General features: G+C 31.2%; 2 protein-coding genes and 1 pseudogene across 3 annotated transcripts; 1 reads left to right on the top strand and 2 right to left on the bottom strand.

The window, feature by feature from the left end:
• Positions 1–3,273: 3,273 nt before the first annotated feature.
• On the bottom strand, positions 3,274–7,927 carry LOC105762144 ((+)-neomenthol dehydrogenase). Its single transcript, XM_052624853.1, is given in 6 exon segments — positions 3,274–3,838; positions 5,202–5,284; positions 5,286–5,365; positions 5,466–5,543; positions 6,297–6,543; positions 6,987–7,927. Coding segments are annotated over 6 exon segments (891 nt in total). The 5' UTR covers positions 7,010–7,927; the 3' UTR covers positions 3,274–3,458.
• Positions 7,928–8,156: 229 nt separating this feature from the next.
• LOC105763836 (uncharacterized) lies at positions 8,157–10,658 on the bottom strand. Of its 2 annotated transcripts, none has more exons than XM_012582213.2 (8): positions 10,506–10,658; positions 9,689–10,010; positions 9,451–9,543; positions 9,188–9,332; positions 8,985–9,095; positions 8,815–8,897; positions 8,677–8,734; positions 8,157–8,338 (listed from the first exon to the last, which is right to left on the bottom strand). In XM_012582213.2, exons 2-8 carry the CDS (start codon positions 9,983–9,985, stop codon positions 8,259–8,261), a joined length of 867 nt encoding a protein of 288 aa, XP_012437667.1. In that variant the 5' UTR covers positions 9,986–10,010; positions 10,506–10,658; the 3' UTR covers positions 8,157–8,258. The 2 variants fall into 2 exon arrangements, with proteins under 2 accessions (XP_012437667.1, XP_012437665.1); XM_012582211.2 differs by having other exon boundaries at positions 10,502–10,647.
• A 5,296-nt stretch (positions 10,659–15,954) lies between these two features.
• LOC105762431 (digalactosyldiacylglycerol synthase 2, chloroplastic-like) lies at positions 15,955–17,984 on the top strand (annotated as a pseudogene).
• The last annotated feature ends 1,299 nt before the right edge of the window (positions 17,985–19,283 follow it).

Here is a 19,283-nt window from a genome sequence, read left to right as displayed (position 1 = left end):
TGAGCTTGGAGTATATTTAAAGATGTGGATCAAACTGTAAACACATTTATATATTACTACGTTAACAATTTAAATATGCAATGTCAGACCAAAAAAAACTTTATAAATTTCATTAACGCTATCTATTTTCTTTATGACATGTTTATATAAACTATTAATATAATAGGTACATTTGTGTTTATAATTTGATATAGTGTTCTAAATATGTTTTAAGTCAAATTCAAATTAGTATTTAATGGCTAAATTGATAGTTAAGCTGATAGAAGTACTCAATTGATATAAAATTTATACTTTGAGGATTTAATTGAAATTTTTAAATTTTGGGTGAGAAAAATCGAAGGAAAATTTTTTATTGACTATCTATAACTTGGATTTTTATTGGTTATTCATAAATTGATTAGCAAAGATGTCCAAAATAATTAATTAATTAAATAAATATCCATAAAAGTCTAAAGGAGAGAGATTGGCTGAGAGTGAGGAGATTTATATAAATTTTAGGTCAAAATTTTAATTAGTCCCTATACACTATGTAAATTGTGGATTTAGTCTTTTTTAATAAATTTGCTAAATTCGCACTGTGTTTTTCTAGTCTTTTGTACTTTTGAATCTTGAAATTTTAATTCGACCTAAAACGATAGTAGTTAAATATGTTTGGTTAAATTTTAGCTTTGACCCAAACAATAACACATGTAGATTTAGCCCTTGTACTTTTAATTGGATCATTCTTATTCATCTCTATACTTTTCAAAATTTGAAATTTTAGTCTTGACATAGCTAAACAACTTTTAAATCTATTATTTGGGTTTTTGTGAGACATTATACATATGATGATATGTTTGCCGATTAGATTTTGGAAACAATGAATTTAAGTTAATAAATTTAACAACTACCATTTATCGGGACTAAAATTTAGAAATTAAAAAATACAAGATTAAAATGACCAACATGGACTAAATCTACAATTACACTTATATAAAAACTAGTAGCTAAATTTTAATACATTTGTGAATTGATATTATTTTTTAGGGTAAACTATAAAAATGGTCACCCAATTACGCCCACATTTCTGGTTTGGTCACCCAACTTTAAAAAATTTCAATTTAGGAACTAATGTTTGAATATGTTCCTGTTTTGGTCACTCGCCATTAAATTGATAATGGAAAGGCCTTTTCTAATTGGTATAATAACACATTTAGTCCTCAATACTTACTTATTCTATCAATTTTGATCCCAATCCTAAATAATTCAATAAACTTAACCTTTCACATTTACAAAATTCTATAAATTTGATTCTCAAACTTCCTAACCAAAGCTTTTAAAGTAGAGGCATTCCACATTTATTAATAATTTTATTTTACGATTAAAATTATCCAATTTTATAGATAACCCTTTTGTTTATATTTTAAAAAGTTAATGTTAGAAATTAACTAAACACCATTAAAAATAATTAAAAATAAATTTTAAAAATTTAATATATAATAAAATTATATAAATAATTTAATATTTTTAAAAATAATCTTTCACTTTGACTAGCATAATTTTAGTTTTAATTAATTTAGTAAATGATTTGACACTAAATCAAATTACTAATGATATGTATTTCTTATTATGGATTTAAAATTAAAAAAATTAAAATAAATAGAACACATAATAATTTCTTAATCAATTTATAGAATTAAAAATAATTATCGATATAGCAAAAGAAAATTCAATTAATTCTTTCACATCTTGTTCTTATGAAAAATTAAATGTTAATAATTTTTATTGTATAATTATTTATTGAACAATTGGATTTTTCAAAACCATATTTTTAATTCTTGATTTAATTTCAGATTTCAAGGATGAACTTCAAGACTATTTCTATGTACCTCAAGGAAACATCCTACTGTTAACAACAAGAGTAAATCTAAAATGGTTTTTTAAAGGTTTTCCATTTTCATTAGGTAAAATTTTATCAATTAAAGGGTTATAAAATATTATATTTAGAAGAAAATTAATGAAAAAAAGGAAAAAGATAAACTCATTGGTATGAGGAATTATTTTGAAAAATGGCTCGTTAGTTGAAAGAAGTTTTTTTTTCTTTTTGGGTTTTACAAATTTATAGACGAGAATGCTTTTGTTTTAAAAGTGAAAGCTTTGATTAGGAAGTTTGAAGATCAAATTGATAGAATTTGTAAATGTGAAGGGTTAAATTTATTAAATTGTTAAGAATTAGGAGCAAATTGATAGAATAAATAAGTATTGAAGACTAAATGTGGTATTATGTCAATTAGAAAAAAGGTTTTCCGTAATCAATTTAACGACATGTGACCAAAATAGGAATGAATTCAAACGTTAGAGCCTAAATTGAAACTTTTTAAAGTAGGGTGACCAAAACAAAAACATAGGCATAATTGAGTGACCATTTGTACAATTTACCCTATTTTTTAATACAATTCTTAAATTACTTATAACTCTCCAACTATTAAAAGACAACAAACAAAATAGTAAAAGCATATTTCCAATAAAAAAGAAACTAATTTTCTGTGGAAGAGATGTGAATGAAGCAACCAAATTTAGCTTTTAATGGGATTGCGGTGAAGAAAAGTAAGACTTGGGAAGTTGAACATTTTTGTTTTCATTTTCAAGGAAATTTCTCACCATCACTTAGTTGTGGAACTCACCTTTCTCTAGTAAGGTTGGGACCATTTGGCAATTTCCTACGGGATAGAAAAGGGAAGCAAAATGATGGATGATCGAACCCTGAATCTTATATCTATATATCATAAGTTGGTGATAAAAGTATTATGTTGTATCCTATTCTCTTGTCCCAATTATTTAATTAAATAATGGCACATCATTGTGATATTTTAAAACTAAATTCATTTAATTTACTTTTAGTGATGTGTCATCATCTAGTTCATACTATATCAATGCTGCTCTTTGATTTGCAAATTTTGGATGAAAAATTCAAGATTTGATTTAATTGGTTCATACTATATCAAATTAAGTATCGATAACCTTTTATTTTATTCTCTTTGCAAATACAAGTAGTCTACAATTATAGTACAATTGTAAATACATGTTTGAGCAATTACAAAATCATGAAATTAATATAAAGCACAAATAGACTGAAAATTGAATTAATCTGAATAAAACTATAATAATTGAACTAAAACTCATACATAATGAAACTTAAACTTGAATATTCAAGAACCTAAAACCTCAAACCTTTGCTAACAGGTCCTTAGTATTTTATCTTATTTTCAATTACTCATTTATACCCCCAAAGTGAAATAAAAATGAATTGCCAATGTCTTTTATTAGAGTCATAGTCTCATAGATGTTCATAAGCAAATTAACTAAGTGTTGAGTGTAGTGATAAGTTACATTATCCTTTTAGAGAGAGTTATTAGGTTCGAATATTAGAGGTAATTTTATTAATAGGAATAACTACGAATCTTGAAATAATTATATGATCAGAATTCTGATCGTGCCATCCTAACAAAGAAGTGGCCAGAAGGGCCATTATTGGGCAACAAAACCAACCTCACGGCACTCTCAGCTCCTTCTTCAACAGGTAATAGGCCAGTATTGTAGTTGATGTCAGTTTTGACAGAGCCAGGGCAAACACAATTGATCTGGAAACTTGGGTATTTTTTAGCCAATACCCTTGCATAGCCATTCATGGCTGCTTTTGAGATGGAATATGTTGCCAAAAGTGTAGGCCAACCTTTGGCTTCTAATGAATCTTCCTTGACATCATTCATAAATATTCTCAGTACTTGATCCACTTTGTCTTCTGTGAGGTTTTCAGCATCTCCTAGTACTGCTTTTGCCCATTCATTTGATATGTTTTGAAAATTCAATCCCATTAATTCAATTTTGAATATAATTCAATTTGATTTAAGTATAAAAAGTCAACCGCCTAAACTTGTTTCAACTTAAAAAAGGAGAATAACCCAAACAAGTAATTTGAAATGATCTGAAAATTGATATGATCCGACTTGAAAATCGAATTGACAAACTTAAATGACCTAAATCTAAAATAACCCAAACTCGAAATTACTTAAGAATTTTAAAAAGTAAATTGAGTTGACCTGAAAAGCATAATTAAGGTTAGCAAAGAAAACTAAGCCTAAAAAATTACTCAAACGATCTTAAATCCTAAAATGACCTAAACTCAAAATGCTCAAATGAGTAATCCCAAATAACTAAAACTTAAGATGACCCAAATGACTTGAACCGAAAATAATCTAAATTGATTTGACTTAAAGTAACCTGAATCAAAATAACCAAATTCTCCCATATGAAAAGGTAATAAAAACACTATATGTTTGGTTTTCTCAATTAAAACACACTAATCAAAACTGTAGTATAATTATGGTATCACCATAAGTATATTCTAATATGTAAAAAAAAATCAAGTTCGAATATTGGAAATGTTATTGTTAGGAAAGTCAATCAACCATTTAAGAATAGTAAATCTGACAAAAAAAATATTTTAATTAAAAAAAGACGAGGTTGACAGTAAAAGTACTAGAGAAGCCCTTGTACTTAGGGATGGATTGCATCTCGGCCCCTCTATTGAAAAATTAGGTAAATTAGCCCTTATACATTTTAAAATGTGCAAATTAGCCCCTCTATTAAAATTTATCTATTACATGATGATGTAGAACGTTAATTTAAATGGTTAATTACTAATTTAACCCCTAAACTATAGCTAAAATGTCGTCTTAATTTTAAAATTTTTCTTAACAATAATTCTAATTTTTTTAAAAAATCTAAAAATAAATATAAATTATTAAAACTTATTCAAATTTATTAAAACCAAAACTTACATTCAAAGAAGCTCTTTTTGGTATGCTTTTATTTTAAAAAATTGAACTCTGTTTCAATAACGGAGAAATATTTCCATTTTCAGTAAAATTCTCGATTTGATGATAATTATCTAATACAATGAGACACTAACCATATTTTTAAAAATAATTTATTTTTAGGATTATTATTAAAAAATAAAAGTCAAAACGATATTTTAGCTATAGTTCAAGAACCTAATTAGCAATTAACCATTTAAATTAATATTCTCCACCATCATTTAACTAATAATTTGCATGTTACGAAATTTGTAAAAGTTAATTTGTTTATTTTTTTTCAATAGAGAAACCGAAATACAATCTAACCCAAACTAAACTTTTACCGGGGTTTGACCTCATTTACCTTTAATTGTCCCATTGAAGAAGAAATATTTATAATTCTTGGTGAATCAGATAAGAGGAGAAGTGGGAGGAGTGTTTCACACTGTTTTGACACCATAATAGTTTGTTTTGAGGCATTCCTCACTTAACTCATTTGTTTCCATCAATGTTCCACTCCAGTTGAGACTGTAGCAGCAGTCTGAAATTAAGCCACAACTAACTCAATTTCATTTCCAACCCTAAATCCCTGGTTTTCTCCAAATGAAATAACAAGTCAAGCCATGAAATCCAGATTACCTTGCCAAGAACACCATCTCTTAAAGCATCTTCATCTGCTGTTACTCCACCATTTCCAGCATTATTCACCTACATACAATTTCAATCAAATAATTAAAACAACCTAGACCTCTCACTTCAGCTGTCCAGGTTTATTTGAATCTATTCGGGTTTTAAAATTTCCTACTCTTTTTAAGCTCAGATCATCTCGAATTCATGTAAAATTTAAGTTCAGCTTAAGGTCATTTGAGTTTACCGATAAGGTTTTTTCAAGTAGCTTAATTTTGGGGTTTGTCTCATTTTAAGTTCGGATTGAGGGCATTTCAAATTTAAGTTTATTTTTTGTTGGAATTATTTTAGATTCAAGTTATTTCAAGTTTAAGTCATTCAAGTTTGCCAGTCAGACTTTTCAGGTTAGAACATTTTAAGTTTAAATTATTTCAAGTTTGAGTTGTTTTTGAGTTTGATTCAAATTGTTGGCTTTTTATATTAAATAGAATAGAATATAGAGCGGAGCGTCCTTAAAACTAGAGGCATTGCGTCTCTCAAAATTTTGAAAAATTTTCATTATGCTTTTTACAATTTTTGTTAATTTTAATTAGACTATTCTTTTTTTTTTTTGAAAAATTTCATTAATCCTCTAAAAGTTGTAAAATTTTTAATCAAAACCCTAATTTTTTGGAAATTCTTAAAACCCTAAAACTTTTAAAAGTTTTATATAAGTCCCTCAGGTCACTTATTGGATCGGATTAAACAAATCAGTGTTTGAACTACGTTTGGAACTCAATAATTAGATATAGAAAAAAGATGATCCAAGAAAGTAGAAAAACCAAATGATTTTACCAAGATATCAAGCCTTCCAAATTGAGTCCTTACAAAATCTGCCAAACTCGAAACACTCGCTGGCTCCGTCACGTCCAGTCGATGAAACACCACAGTTTCAGAGAACCCAAACTGTTTCAATTTTCCGACGGCTTCAACACCATTCGTCTCGTCTCTAACCGTCAACACCACCGTCATACCCTTTGTAGCCAACTGCTTGCATATTTCAAATCCAATGCCCCTGTTTGAACCCGTAACCACTGCATACCTATTTAAGGAACAACAATGGAGCTTAGCTTATTTATGCTTAATTGCAAAATAAATACATATAAATATATGGGTAAATTGGTTATTAGTAAGTTAAAATTTTTTTGTCTAAGTAATTGGGCAGATCGATGGATCAATACCCATCAACGAATAAAAAAACATTCCTTAAATCTAAAGTAGATCTAGCGGTCAATGCTAGAGATAAACCGTTAAGATTTTATTTGGCAAATTCGCGATATTCAAAACTATTTTATAAAAAAAATTATAGAAAATAAGAAAAAGAGAGATTTTAACTAGTGCAGATGGTGCAAATGAAAAGGCTATACAGTAACGATTTTAACAGCTCAAAGATTTAAATGAAAACTTTTAAATAGTTCAGTAATTATCTTAGAACTTTTTAAAATTAAATGAATTTAGCAACCGTGAGCGTAAACATATATATACCTCTTTGTTGGCTGATCTGCCATTGGTACAGAAGCTGGAAATGGAACTGAAAACTTTGGGGTGAAGATAACAATGGAAAAATGATTAAACTTTGGTCAAGTTCTTATGGTTTATAGATAAGTACCCATGGAATCTTTTACAATTTTTTTAATGTATAATTTGCTAAATAAATTAATGGATGAGGATCCATTGAGAGTTAGAGAAAGAGAGTTAATTGGGCACCTTGTTGCTCTCTTTTAGGACATTGTTTGCAGATAATAATAAAAAAATGGAAGCAGCTGCATCGAGCTGCTTGTGGTTTTGTATGAGAGTTAATGCTCTATTCACATTTAGGAGCAAGTCTGGATCCTTCTTAAGACAATGGGGCTTTATATGTACAAACACATGGGATGAGCTCTTTTAGCAGTTTAATACATTTTTGAATTACATCCAAGGGCACACACAAATGATCTTCCATGACTCAACCAACAATTATTGTGAAAGTCCCCTCAGGCATCATGAAAAGGTATAGATAGTTTATCTCTACCATCTTTCAGAGGTCACTTTCACGATAGATTCATTGGAAAATCCACAAACCTAATATCAACAGAAATATACTTTGAAAATGGAAAGGAAAATCATTGGATCTTAAAAAAAGGGTAAACCATGTTAGTAGTTACTCAACTATGTTTTATTTCTTTTTTGGTCACTTAATTATAAAAAATTACAAAATATCCACCCAATTATGTTTTTTTTTTATCACTCAACAATGAAAAGTTACAAACGAGCCACTCAACTATCTAATTTTGTCATTTTTAGTTACCCAACTATAAAAATTACAAAATGGTCACTATGAAAGTTACAAACAAAGCAAAATAAAATAGATGACCTAAACTTGAGAGGTTCCAATTCAAAACGTCGATGGACAAATCTAAGTTGGCTAAACTTAGATTGACTTAGATTAATCTAATCCAAAACCAATCAAACCCATTCAATTGACAAGTTTACACAAAATATTATTATTTATTTTTCTATTCAAATAATAACTCTATTTTATATCTAATAACTTTATTTTAAAATTAACATTGCTTTTTTAACTAACAATTGTAATTTAAATTTTAATTATTTTTTAATGTGTAACTATCACAAATAATGTATTTTAAGGGTATTAACATAATCACACCTCTCAAATATGTAGAATAATTTTTACTATTGCATCAAACAATTTGTGAAATACAACTGATAACCTATCGCAAAATCGAAGCCATTGAAGCAGGGAGAGACATAAGAGTGTTACAATATGCTCCACTTATCTGCCAAAGCTTCAGTAATCCTTGCAATGCACATTGCAGCACTTAGTGGATAACCGGAAACTGCAATAAGAAATAAAACCATATAAGACAATGATTGTAGGTCTTGTCCCCTTAAGCATGATAAAAAACAAAGTTCATGCTTGTAAAATGTAAGTCTTAGATATCGGATTTGGATAATTGTCAACTATGAGTATGATTCCAGCAAGTGCATATTCTTGGAGAATCATACACCCATATCTATATCCATTATAAACAACGGTAATTTAGCTTTCCTCTATCCTATTGCCTAAGCTTGCTCGATTCAACGGTTCTTATAGGATTCGAGGGTTACGAATCTAAGTTCTTGAAATTTTCGCAATACAATCTAACAAACATACAAATAAGAATGTGGAACTTACTCGCTATAAAATCATCTATATAATCTACCTCTATTTTCCCATGGGCCATTGCACCCACCTGAAAAAAAATGCACAGAGATAGGATAAGGAAGTGATTATAAATAAAGAGAAAAGGATTTTATGTCACACAAGACTTACCACAAAAACAAGATTCACATCATCACCAACAGCATCTACGTATTTCCTCATTTTAACTAATTTGTCTGAGCTATATGAGAAACCTGAGTGCAAGAAAAAGAACTTGAGTTCCGGAAACAATGGGTTTTTACAGACAAAACACGAGAAACAACAATCAAAGTCAAACCCACCTATTTTGCGAGAATTGACAGGAAAATAATTGGTTACGGGATTCTTTATCACTCGTAAAAGCTTTTCCCGCTTGCCAACAGCAGTTATATTTAATTTTTGTAGCAGTTGCACTGCATGATTGTTGAATAGGTCAAAAAGAAACAGCCTGGTAAGAGTTTCAAAATGCAGCAGAAGAGACATAATCTCAGCAATGATAACTTACACATTATACCAGAGAACCGCTTATATGTCCTCGGAATTCTAACGTGAGCTTTAACTTCAAAAAGTACACCTTTCTCAGTTCTAACATACACAGCTTGCAATCTCCCAGCCTTATTGACCGGACTGTCTAGAATCGACAGTAGAGCCTATAGGGAAATGACAGAAATAACAGTTAGTTCATCATAGCTATAACAAAAGAAATATAAAGATAGCAATAAATAACAACAACCAAAAAAAAAAGGGAAAAAAAGAGAGTAAAATAACCTGATGTGTTATGTCAGGTCTGTAATCAGCAGGGTTCTTGTTATTTTTCCGCAAGAAATTGGCATGATCATCCGAGTTCAAGAGTTGGAAACTCTGTAATAATTTACAACAAACAAGATAAATTACAGTTGAAAACCAAACTTCTTTAATGAAAATTATCAATTAAAACTATAAAAGCTCATACTCATAAGCAATAACAGAAGCATTAAGCACAATACCAAGTTCAAGTTCCATATACCTTTCCAACTTTAGCAACTTCCAATGAAGCCTTCTCAAGAACAAAAATGACCCCATTTGTGTTATTCATTTTTTCACTGGGAGCAATTGGGATTCCCACAAGTTCATCTGTTCCAGCTTCAGCTCCTTCCTCTTCTTCTTTAACTTCGACTTCCTCTGTTGGCTTTTCAATAGCAGCTCGCTTTGCCCGTTCTTTCTCTGCTTCTCCTACTTGTTCATTATGTTCTTGTTCTTCTTTATCATACTTCTCGCCTCTATTCTTCCGTTTCATCCCTTTAATAGCATACGCTCGTACCATTTTATTGGTTTGAAATATTGTTATCCTTTAAATAAGAAACAACATAGCAAAAGATAACACTACATTAAATTAAGAAAATAATAAGCTTTTTTGGTGGAATTACTTTCATTGCTATTTTAAGAACCCACAACAATTGAATTTTAAAAATAAATAGCACGAAAGCTTGAACTCCGATTCAAAGTTAAATACTCAAAATTCAGTTCAAGCTCTTGACTCGAGAAACAATCGATGCTTGATGAGTGTCGTTAACTAATTTTCCAATACTCAAAACTCCAGTTTGAACTGGAAATTAAGCTTTTGCATATACAAAAACAAATTTATATCAATTAAATTTAATAAACAAAAAACTCAAGAGGATAAAATGATCAGAGTTCACATAGTGGTGTGTAGCGGTGTGACGGCCGCTGTTTCTCGAGGTGGCGGCGCCGTCCACCACCGCGGAAGACCTCAATAACGGTGTGAACAAATAAAACACAGGTAAAGCAAAAAAGATATAAAACGGAAGTCACGAACAACCTACAGTGGGCGGCGAAGAGGGCGTAAACCGATCGACGGACGGGAAGGCGTTCACGGACGGCAATGGGTTCTGTTTAAGCGACGGCTGTGAGAGAAAGAGTGAGTGAGAGTTTTAATTTATATAAAATTATAATGTTTTTTTTTTTTTGGTGAAAAGTAAAAAAAAATTACAATATATAATTTTTAGGATTATTTCTTCTCAACAAAATTAGCATCGGAAATGGAAAATTAGTAGTTTGAGATGATATGTTTTTGCTTTTAAGAATTTGTTTCAATATAAGATTGATTATAGTTTTAAAATATTTTTAATTTTAATTAAAAAAAACACCTTATTTTTAACACTTAAATAAGCTATACAATCCTATAGAGAATTAAACGCTATTTAAATAATGAATTATACTCGCAAACATATTGCAAGTTTAATCTCTTTTATTATTGTTGACATTTACATACTGATATCCGCAAACATGATAAATTGGATCTTAACAAAAAATAAATTACATTACTAGTCATTTAATTATATTTTTTTTCTGGTCACTTACTTATGAAAAATTATAAAATGACCACTAAACTATGTTTTTTTTCTTTTTTGGTCACCCAACAATGTAACATTACAAATGAGCTACTCAACTATCCAATTTTGTCTTTTTTGGTCACCAACTATAAAAGATTACAAAATGGTCACTCAATTATGAAAAGTTGCAAATTAATCACTAAACTACTCAATTTTGTCTTTTTTGGTCACCTACATGTCTTGGATTTTTTTTTTGGGAATTTCTATTGTTATGTTAGTCAGTTAATGACCAAAAAAGAAAAAGATAAATAGTTGAGAGTCCATTTTATAATTTATAATAGTTGGATGATAAAATAAAGGGTAAATTCACAAACAGTCACTCAACTTTGGGGTAGCTGACAAAATAGTCATTCAGGTTTCAATTCAGTCACTCAACTTTCAAAAAATAACAAATTAGTCCTTTTAACCATTTTTCGTTACAGACGTAACAAAAAAGTGACATGACATTTAACGGTAGGCTAGTTGTCATTTAAATAGCCCTATTTAAGAGCCTTAGACAGTAGAAGAAAAAGAGAAAAAGAAAAATAAGAGAAGAAATAGAGAAGAAGAAGAAAAAAAGAAGAGGAGGATAAGAAGAGAAAATGGAAGGAGCTTCGTACCAGCGATGGATTTATTGGCCATCGGCCTCGTTGCATTAAATTATGGCAAAGAGTACCAGTAAATTATGCCTATATTTTACTGGTATTTGATGTTTCGTACCAGCAGGGGGTTCTAAATTGCAAGGCATAATTATACCTGGATTATAACTTACATTCGAGTTTCAATTTGTGGCAAAGGGTTCTAAGTTGCAAGGTACATTTGAATTGATTGTCAGCAGAGGAAAAAGGTGAAGAATGAAGAATTGCATTTCAAAGTGAAGGTGAAGGATATGGAGCCAAACTATGAGAAAGAAGAGAAGGTCGAGGTCGAACTTCAATTGAAGACCAAATTGGTAGAGAAGGAAAACCCAAGTATAATGAGGATAAGGGGGGAGAAACATAAAGAGAAAGATAAGGAAAAACAGAGGATAGTGAAATTAGAGAAATAAAGAATAAAGAAGAGAAAAAGAAAGAGAAAAAGGAGAAGATGCACAAAGATGAAGAAGATGACGAGAACACAGAGAAAAAAAGAAAAGAAAAAAAAGAGACAATGAGGCCAAGATGTAGAAAGAAGGAAAATATGAGGATAAAGAGGTGGTAAAAGAAGATGAAGAGAAAGAAGAGAAGAAGAAAGAAAAGAAGCATAAGGAGAAAAAAGGTTGAGAGAGAAGAAGATGAAGAGAAAGATGAGAAGAAAAAGAAAAAATACATGGAGAAAGAAAACAGCAAAACCCAATCCATCCTTTCTTTTTTTTACCCTAAACCAATCATCTTTTTTTTTTTCACATTAGCTATCTCGCCAAGTCTGTGACAGAAAATGTTAATGAATGACTGATTTGTCTTTCAATAATATTAGTGATTGATTTGTTATTTTTCAAAATTTGAGTGACTGAATTGAAACATGAGTGATTGTTTTATCAGCTACCCCAAAGTTGAGTAATTGTTAGTATAATTTGCCCTAAAATAAATTAAATAACCATTTTTTTAAAGAATTCAAATGAGTAGGCACACATCCGTTGTCAATAATGGCCCACTAAATATAAAACCACCCGCCAAAGCAAAATAAAAAGCACACACCAATCAATCACCTTCTCTATGAATCAAAAGTTCTTTTTTTTGTTTCCCCCAACTGTAAGTCACTTAGAAGCTGAAAAGAAACAAGAAAAATCCCTAGTAAATCCAAATTTTTGTTCCATTTTTTAATTTTAAGCTTTTAATTTCCCCTTTTTCTGTTTATTTTTGGTAATTTATTGAAGATTATCTCGTGTTCATATATTTATAGAAGAAAAAAGAATGAAAAATTATGAATGGTAGATTGAACATGGATATTAGAATTTCTTGATTCTCACGATTTCATGTTTAAATCTATTTTTTTGGGCTTGTTAGCTGTCCTATTTCAGTCAAATTTGAGAAATAATCTTTCAGTTAAACTTTGTTTATTTGTTTCAATGAAACTCTGAACTCTGTTTATTTGTTTCAATCAAATTCTGATTAGTCTAGATTACTTTATTATTATTTGACTTATGAATTTAGCCTATAAACAAGCTTTTTTACAACCTTAGAAAACACACCCATTAGAGATTAGAACTTATAACACATATAGAGAATTTTGTGTTTACGTTTTGAGGATTCTTTGTTTTCGGGTTTTCGGGGTTTAGTTTTTATCTCCATCTTCTGTACTCTTCGTTTTTTTACCATTATAGTAAAATTATCTTTGCCTGTGGTCTTTTATCCTATTTGGAGGTGTTTTTCCACGTTAAATTTGTGTGTTCAATTTCTCAATTTATTCCGCTATTTTTTTACTTGTCGCTTAATTGGGTCGATCCCAACAAGTGGTATCAGATCTAGTTCAATTTTCATAAATTAGCCCATTCAGAGATGATAGTAACAAGGTTTAAAATTGAGAAGTTCGATGGTGAGACAAATTTTAATCTGTGGCAAGTTTGGATGATGGCAATTCTAGTTCAAATTGGCTTGAAAAAGGTTGTTACCGGGAAAAAGCCTAAGAATCTAAATCAAACAGAATGGGAAGAGCTTGATGAAAAGGCCTTGTCTGCAATCTAGTTGTGCCTCGCAAATACGGTATTGCGGGAGGTATTGATAGAGAAGACCTCATCCCCCTTGTGGAAAAGGTTAGAAACTCTTTATGTGACTAAGTCTTTGGCTAACAGTTTAGTGTTGAAACAATATTTATTTACGTTTTGCATGAACGAAGGTGAGCTTCTTAGAGATCATATCAGTCAATTCATTACTCTTTTAAATGATTTAAAGAATGTTGATGTTCATATTGACGATGAAGATCAGGCTATGCTATTATTGTGCTCTTTACTCCATTCATACAAGTCTTTCAGGGAGACCCTGATTTATGGTAGAGACAAACTCTCGTTCGAAGATGTGAAGGGTCATTTGTTGAGTAAAGACAAACTCGACAATGAGTTTGGTTTGGATAGTAAGGCAGATAAGCAAGCTTCCGTTTTGGTAGCATCAAAGAAACAAGACAAAAGGTGTCACTATTGTAAAAAAGTTAGTCACGTCAAAGCTGATTGTTATAAACTACGAAATAAAAGAGTTGTTGAGAGCAACGAGGAAGATGTAGCTGGTGCTAATTTGGCCGATGAAAGCGGTGATGATTTCTTGTTAGTGTCAACGAGCGATAACTCCAAGCTCACGTTCGAGTGGATCCTAGATTCGAGATGTTCTTTCCACATGTGTCCTAATAGAGAATGGTTCTCTACATACAGTTTGGTTGAAGGTAGAGTTGTACGCATGAGAAATGATTCATTTAGTAACGTAATTAGTATTGGTACTGTTAAAATTAGGATACACGATGGGACGATTAGGACACTCTCAGATGTCAAGTATGTACCTGATTTACGAAAGAATCTCATCTTCTTGAGTATTTTAGACTTGAAATGATGCAGAATCAACATCGAGTCGAGCGACATTAAAGTATCTTGTGGAGCTCTTATTTTCTTAAAAGGTAAAAGAACCGAGAGTTTTTATATTCTGGAAGGTTCTAAAGTGACTGGTGAAATCGGACATCCCTCGTCCGTTACAGAGTCGAAGTTAACTCGTTTGGAGTGGAGGCATCTTGGTCATAGGAGGGAAAAAGGTATGACCGTTTCGTTGAAGAGATGTTCTCTTTTGGATCCAAATTTTGAAAAGTCAGGGCACTGTGTTCGTGGAAATCAGACTTGGGTTAGTTTTAATTTGGCAGTGTACAAGTCGAAGGCTAGAAGTCTTCCAGTTTCTAAGCACAGATTTGACTCAATTAATTCCCTACATAGTTCAAAATAGGCCCGTGGCGGGCTTTGGCAATGATGGCATTGTGGAAATATGAGTTAATGTGGAGATTTGTTGAGTATGACTCATATTTCAGTCAAATTTGAGAAATAATTTTTCAGTTAAACTCTGTTTATTTGTTTTAATCAAACTCTGATTAGTCTAGATTATTTTATTATTGTTTGACCTATGAATTTAGCCTATAAATAGACTCTTTTACAACCTTAGAAAACACACTCATTAGAGATTAGAACTCATAACACAGTTAGAGCATTTTGTGTTTACATTTTGAGGGTTCTTTGTTTTCAGGTTTTGAATATTTAGTTTTTATCTTCGTCTTTTGTACTCTTTGTTCTTTTGCTATTATAGTAAAATTATCTTTATCCGTGGTTTTTTTATCCTCTTTGGAGGTGTTTTTACACGTTAAGTTTGTGTGTTTAATTTATCAATTTGTTTCGCTATTTTTTTTTTACTTGTTGCTTAATCGGGTCAATCCCAACATTAGCTTATAATTCTCGTAATTGATTAAGAGCATCAATGAATCCTTATTTATTTACTTGTATTGTTTAAATCTTCGTTAATAGCTTGCTTTTTTAGGAATTTGATTTTCTAGTGATGAAGAACTTCGTTTAATTGTTGCTAAATTGGGAACTAAATGAGTTAATTAAGTCACTTATTGATTAAACAAGTGCAAAATCTAACTTAATTTAAGCAAGATATTAGATTAGAATATGGATACTGATACTTCTCATCTCTAATCTTCTGTAAAGACTTTGAAATTAGGGTTTTTCATAGTTCTTAGGCATTTGGGATAAGATAGCTTATTATTGGTTTATTGACTCCTCTTGAAATTTTTGCATTTGGGATAATATTTTTTATTTTTATAATTTTTTATGCAGTTGTAGATATTACTTCTTGATAAAGAAGCGTTTAAGTTCTATGACTTGTAAGCTGCATGCATCGATTTTATGGTTATGCTGACGAATTGCCGGTCTAGAACTCCGAAACCTGATGATTGAATGGATAGAAGACAACGTATAGCGATTTTTACCACGGCAAGTCTACCATGGATGACTGGAACTGCAATAAACCCTTTGTTTCGTGCCGCTTATCTAGCCAAAGGTGGAGATAGAAAGATCACATTGGTGATTCCTTGGTTGTCTTTGAAAGATCAAAAACTAGTATACCCGGACAATGCTATGTTCGGTTCACTTTGGGAGCAAGAGTCTTATATTGGTCAATGGCTTGAACGGAGGATTGTATTTATATCTGATTTCGGTATATGCTTTTATCCTGGAAAGGTAATCGCATACCTTTAACAAATTCCTAAAGTTAAATGAACATAGTTTATTTAAACATCAGAACCATCATTTAATTACCATGGTGACAATCTGATGATAATTTATAGTACTAATTGTGATGCAGTTTGCTGTAGATAAAAGAAGCATAATTCCTGTAGGAGACATATTGGAAATTATCTCTAATGAAGAGGCAGATATTGCTGTCCTCGAGGAGCCCGAGCATCTTACGTGGTTTCATCATGGGAAGAGATGGAAAACGAAATTTCGCCTCGTCATAGGAATAATAATACCAATTATTTGGAGTACGTAAAGAGGGAGAAAAATGGACGATTGCTAGCATTTCTACTGAAATATTTAAATAGTTGGGTTGTTAGCATCTATTGCCATAAGGTAAGCTTCCTAATAAGCCTTGATTTTTCTGTGCTTGCCAACAAGTTAGTGCGACTTTTGCTTGATATTTATAGGACTATACAAAATTTGCACTGTTGGATACTTTATTAACTTGTTAGGCTAGATTATTTAAGGAAGACAAAGATTGCAATCTACTTTGCCTCGGGTGATATATTGTTCCGACCTAACAGGAATCAATGCCACCTTGTTGGTCCACTAGAATGATGTGTCTTTGATTTTACTAGCATAGTCTAGCTGTTGATGCTACTGATAGAGAAGAAATGAGCACTAGGGGAGAAGAAAATCGAATTCCTCGCCTCTCCAAGTGTTGATATTATATTATAATATAATTAATTTCATCTGATTATGATCATCTTGTTATTGCAGGTAATTAGGTTGTCTGCTGCCACTCAGGATTATCCCAGATCCATCATCTGCAATCTTCATGGAGTTAATCCCAAATTTCTCGAGGTAGGCAAAAAAATTTTCGAGCAACTACAGAGCCGTAACCGAGCCTTCACCAAAGGGGGTTATATATTGGGAAGATGGTTTGGAGCAAAGGCTACGGGGAACTACTTAAACTTCTTTGTGATCACTAAAAGGAGTTAGCTGGTATCGAGATTGATCTGTATGGCAATAGAGAAGACTCCGATCGAGTTAAGGAAGCTGGTAACAAGCTGAAACTTGTAGTTAGAGTTCATCCCGGTCATGATCATTCTGATCCTTTATTCCATGAGTAAGCCTCATTTTGTCCTCCACTTCTCTTCATGTCTGGATCGGGATCAATGAATGATTATTATTTTTTTCTTTTCTCGTTTTCCCCTTCAGTTAAAAAGTATTGTTGAATCCTAGCACCACAGATGTTGTTTGCACAACCACAGCCGAAGCATTGGCTATGGGAAAAATCGTTATTTGTGTCAATCACCCCTCGAATGATTTCTTCAAGCAGTTCTCGAATTGCCGAACTTATGATGATGGCAACGGTTTCATTGAAGCCACACGTAATGCAGAGCCTGCTCCATTGACCGATGCACAGAGGTAGGAGTTGTCATGGGAGGCAGCAACAGAACGGTTTTTAGGAGTTTAAGAACTCAACCAGGTCGTTGCAAAAGAATTGGATAAAAATCAGTCAACGAAATTCGCATCGATATCTTTAAACCTGCAGAAGAACATGGAGGCAACGCCAGCATATCTTCATTACGTGGCTTTAGGATTGGAAACAACTAGAAGAGCATTTGGTGCAATTCCTAGGAGCTTGTATCCTGATGAAGAGCAATGTAAAGAACTTGGTTTGTTCAGTCTTACAGGGAGAGTAGGGTCCAAAAAAGATAATTGATTGAAACATTATTTGCAATTCAATGCAGTCCAATTACATTGTCGAATTATTTATGCACGTCATTTATTGGTAAAATTTCTTTTGGAAGGTTTTTACTTTAAACAGGATGAAAATTGCTTAACAGATGAAAGTAGAGTTCTCCATTTTATTTAATTTGGTAAAGAATCAGTGGAACTCCTCGGGGAGAAAGAGAGTAGATGCTATGGCTGCATCTCGAAATGATCGAAAAGCGGAATGCATATCATTAGGCGTAAGCCAGAATCTTAGAAGTATAAATTTCTTTTTAATAAATTTAGATTATGATAGAGTATTAAGTAAAGATACAAATGAGAAAAGAAACATATTTATTAAGATTACCGAAAATTGTAATCATCTACCAAGAAACTGCTAAATGCAGTTTTGTGATTCTCGACCATGTATGCAAAACCTTCATGTGATCTTATTTTAGGTGCTTAAACAACAAGATAACTACTAATTTCCTGATATAGATAGATCCAGAATCAATATTACAACATACACTGCAAATTAACCCTACAAAATCTCTTAAACTCGAAAACAAAACATATCCAAGATAATTTATTTTAGAACAAATATAAGGTCAGCTCCTATATTTCCATTAGTAGTATTCAAATAAATATGTTAAAGTACTTAATTTTTGTATTTTTTTTGGTAAGTCAATAAGATGAAGGTAAGAAATTTGTTTCTTTCAATTTTAAGCTAAATTTGATTGAGTTAATTATATTATATGCTATCTTTCAATTTTTTAAATGCACCTATGATTTCAGCTGCTTGTGCTACCAAACAAGGGCCTTAGGTCCCCATTTAGGGCTGAATCGCAAACACTCCTTTCATCTCTATTTTTCTTAAAAGGGAAAGGGTTTGGAACCCAAGTAATGATTTACAAATAAATATTGATAATTTTATTAAAAATTAGTTATGATTTTTGTCGTCAATCTCCTTCCCTGTTTTAAATAGGGTTTTTTTCCCCAAAATCTTAAAACAAATATTATGTGATATACTTTTGTTGAAAAATCACTAAAATTTATCAGAACATTCAATAAATGTTTTGGAATTAGTAAAGGAGTTCGGATAAAATTGAATAAAGATGTAAAGATTGAATACTAAATTTGCTATTATACCTTGCAAATAAAACATTTGCTCACTCATCCAACGAACAAGTACCAATTTACCCAATTTTTCAATAGAAGAACTAAAATACAATCCAAAATATTTACATTACCGGTTTTAGACTTGTATTTTACCAAATGATTATAGAGAATGTGCATTGGTTGATTAAATGCTAAAATTACATATTTTATGT

This window comes from Gossypium raimondii, chromosome 12, assembly GCF_025698545.1.
Source record: "Gossypium raimondii isolate GPD5lz chromosome 12, ASM2569854v1, whole genome shotgun sequence".
In the NCBI taxonomy this organism is placed as follows: Eukaryota; Viridiplantae; Streptophyta; class Magnoliopsida; order Malvales; family Malvaceae; genus Gossypium; species Gossypium raimondii.
Note: the sequence above shows the minus strand (reverse complement) of the source record. Positions and strands in the feature narration are given on the sequence as shown.

Coding starts and splice junctions, on each gene's coding strand:
- LOC105763836 (XM_012582213.2), bottom strand. CDS start 9,985: ATGGTACGAGCGTATGCTATTAAAGGGATGAAACGGAAGAATAGAGGC. Junction 9,096..9,187: donor GCGGTTCTCTGGTATAATGT/GTAAGTTATCAT, acceptor ACAATCATGCAG/TGCAACTGCTACAAAAATTA. Junction 8,898..8,984: donor TGTCAATTCTCGCAAAATAG/GTGGGTTTGACT, acceptor TCTTGCACTCAG/GTTTCTCATATAGCTCAGAC.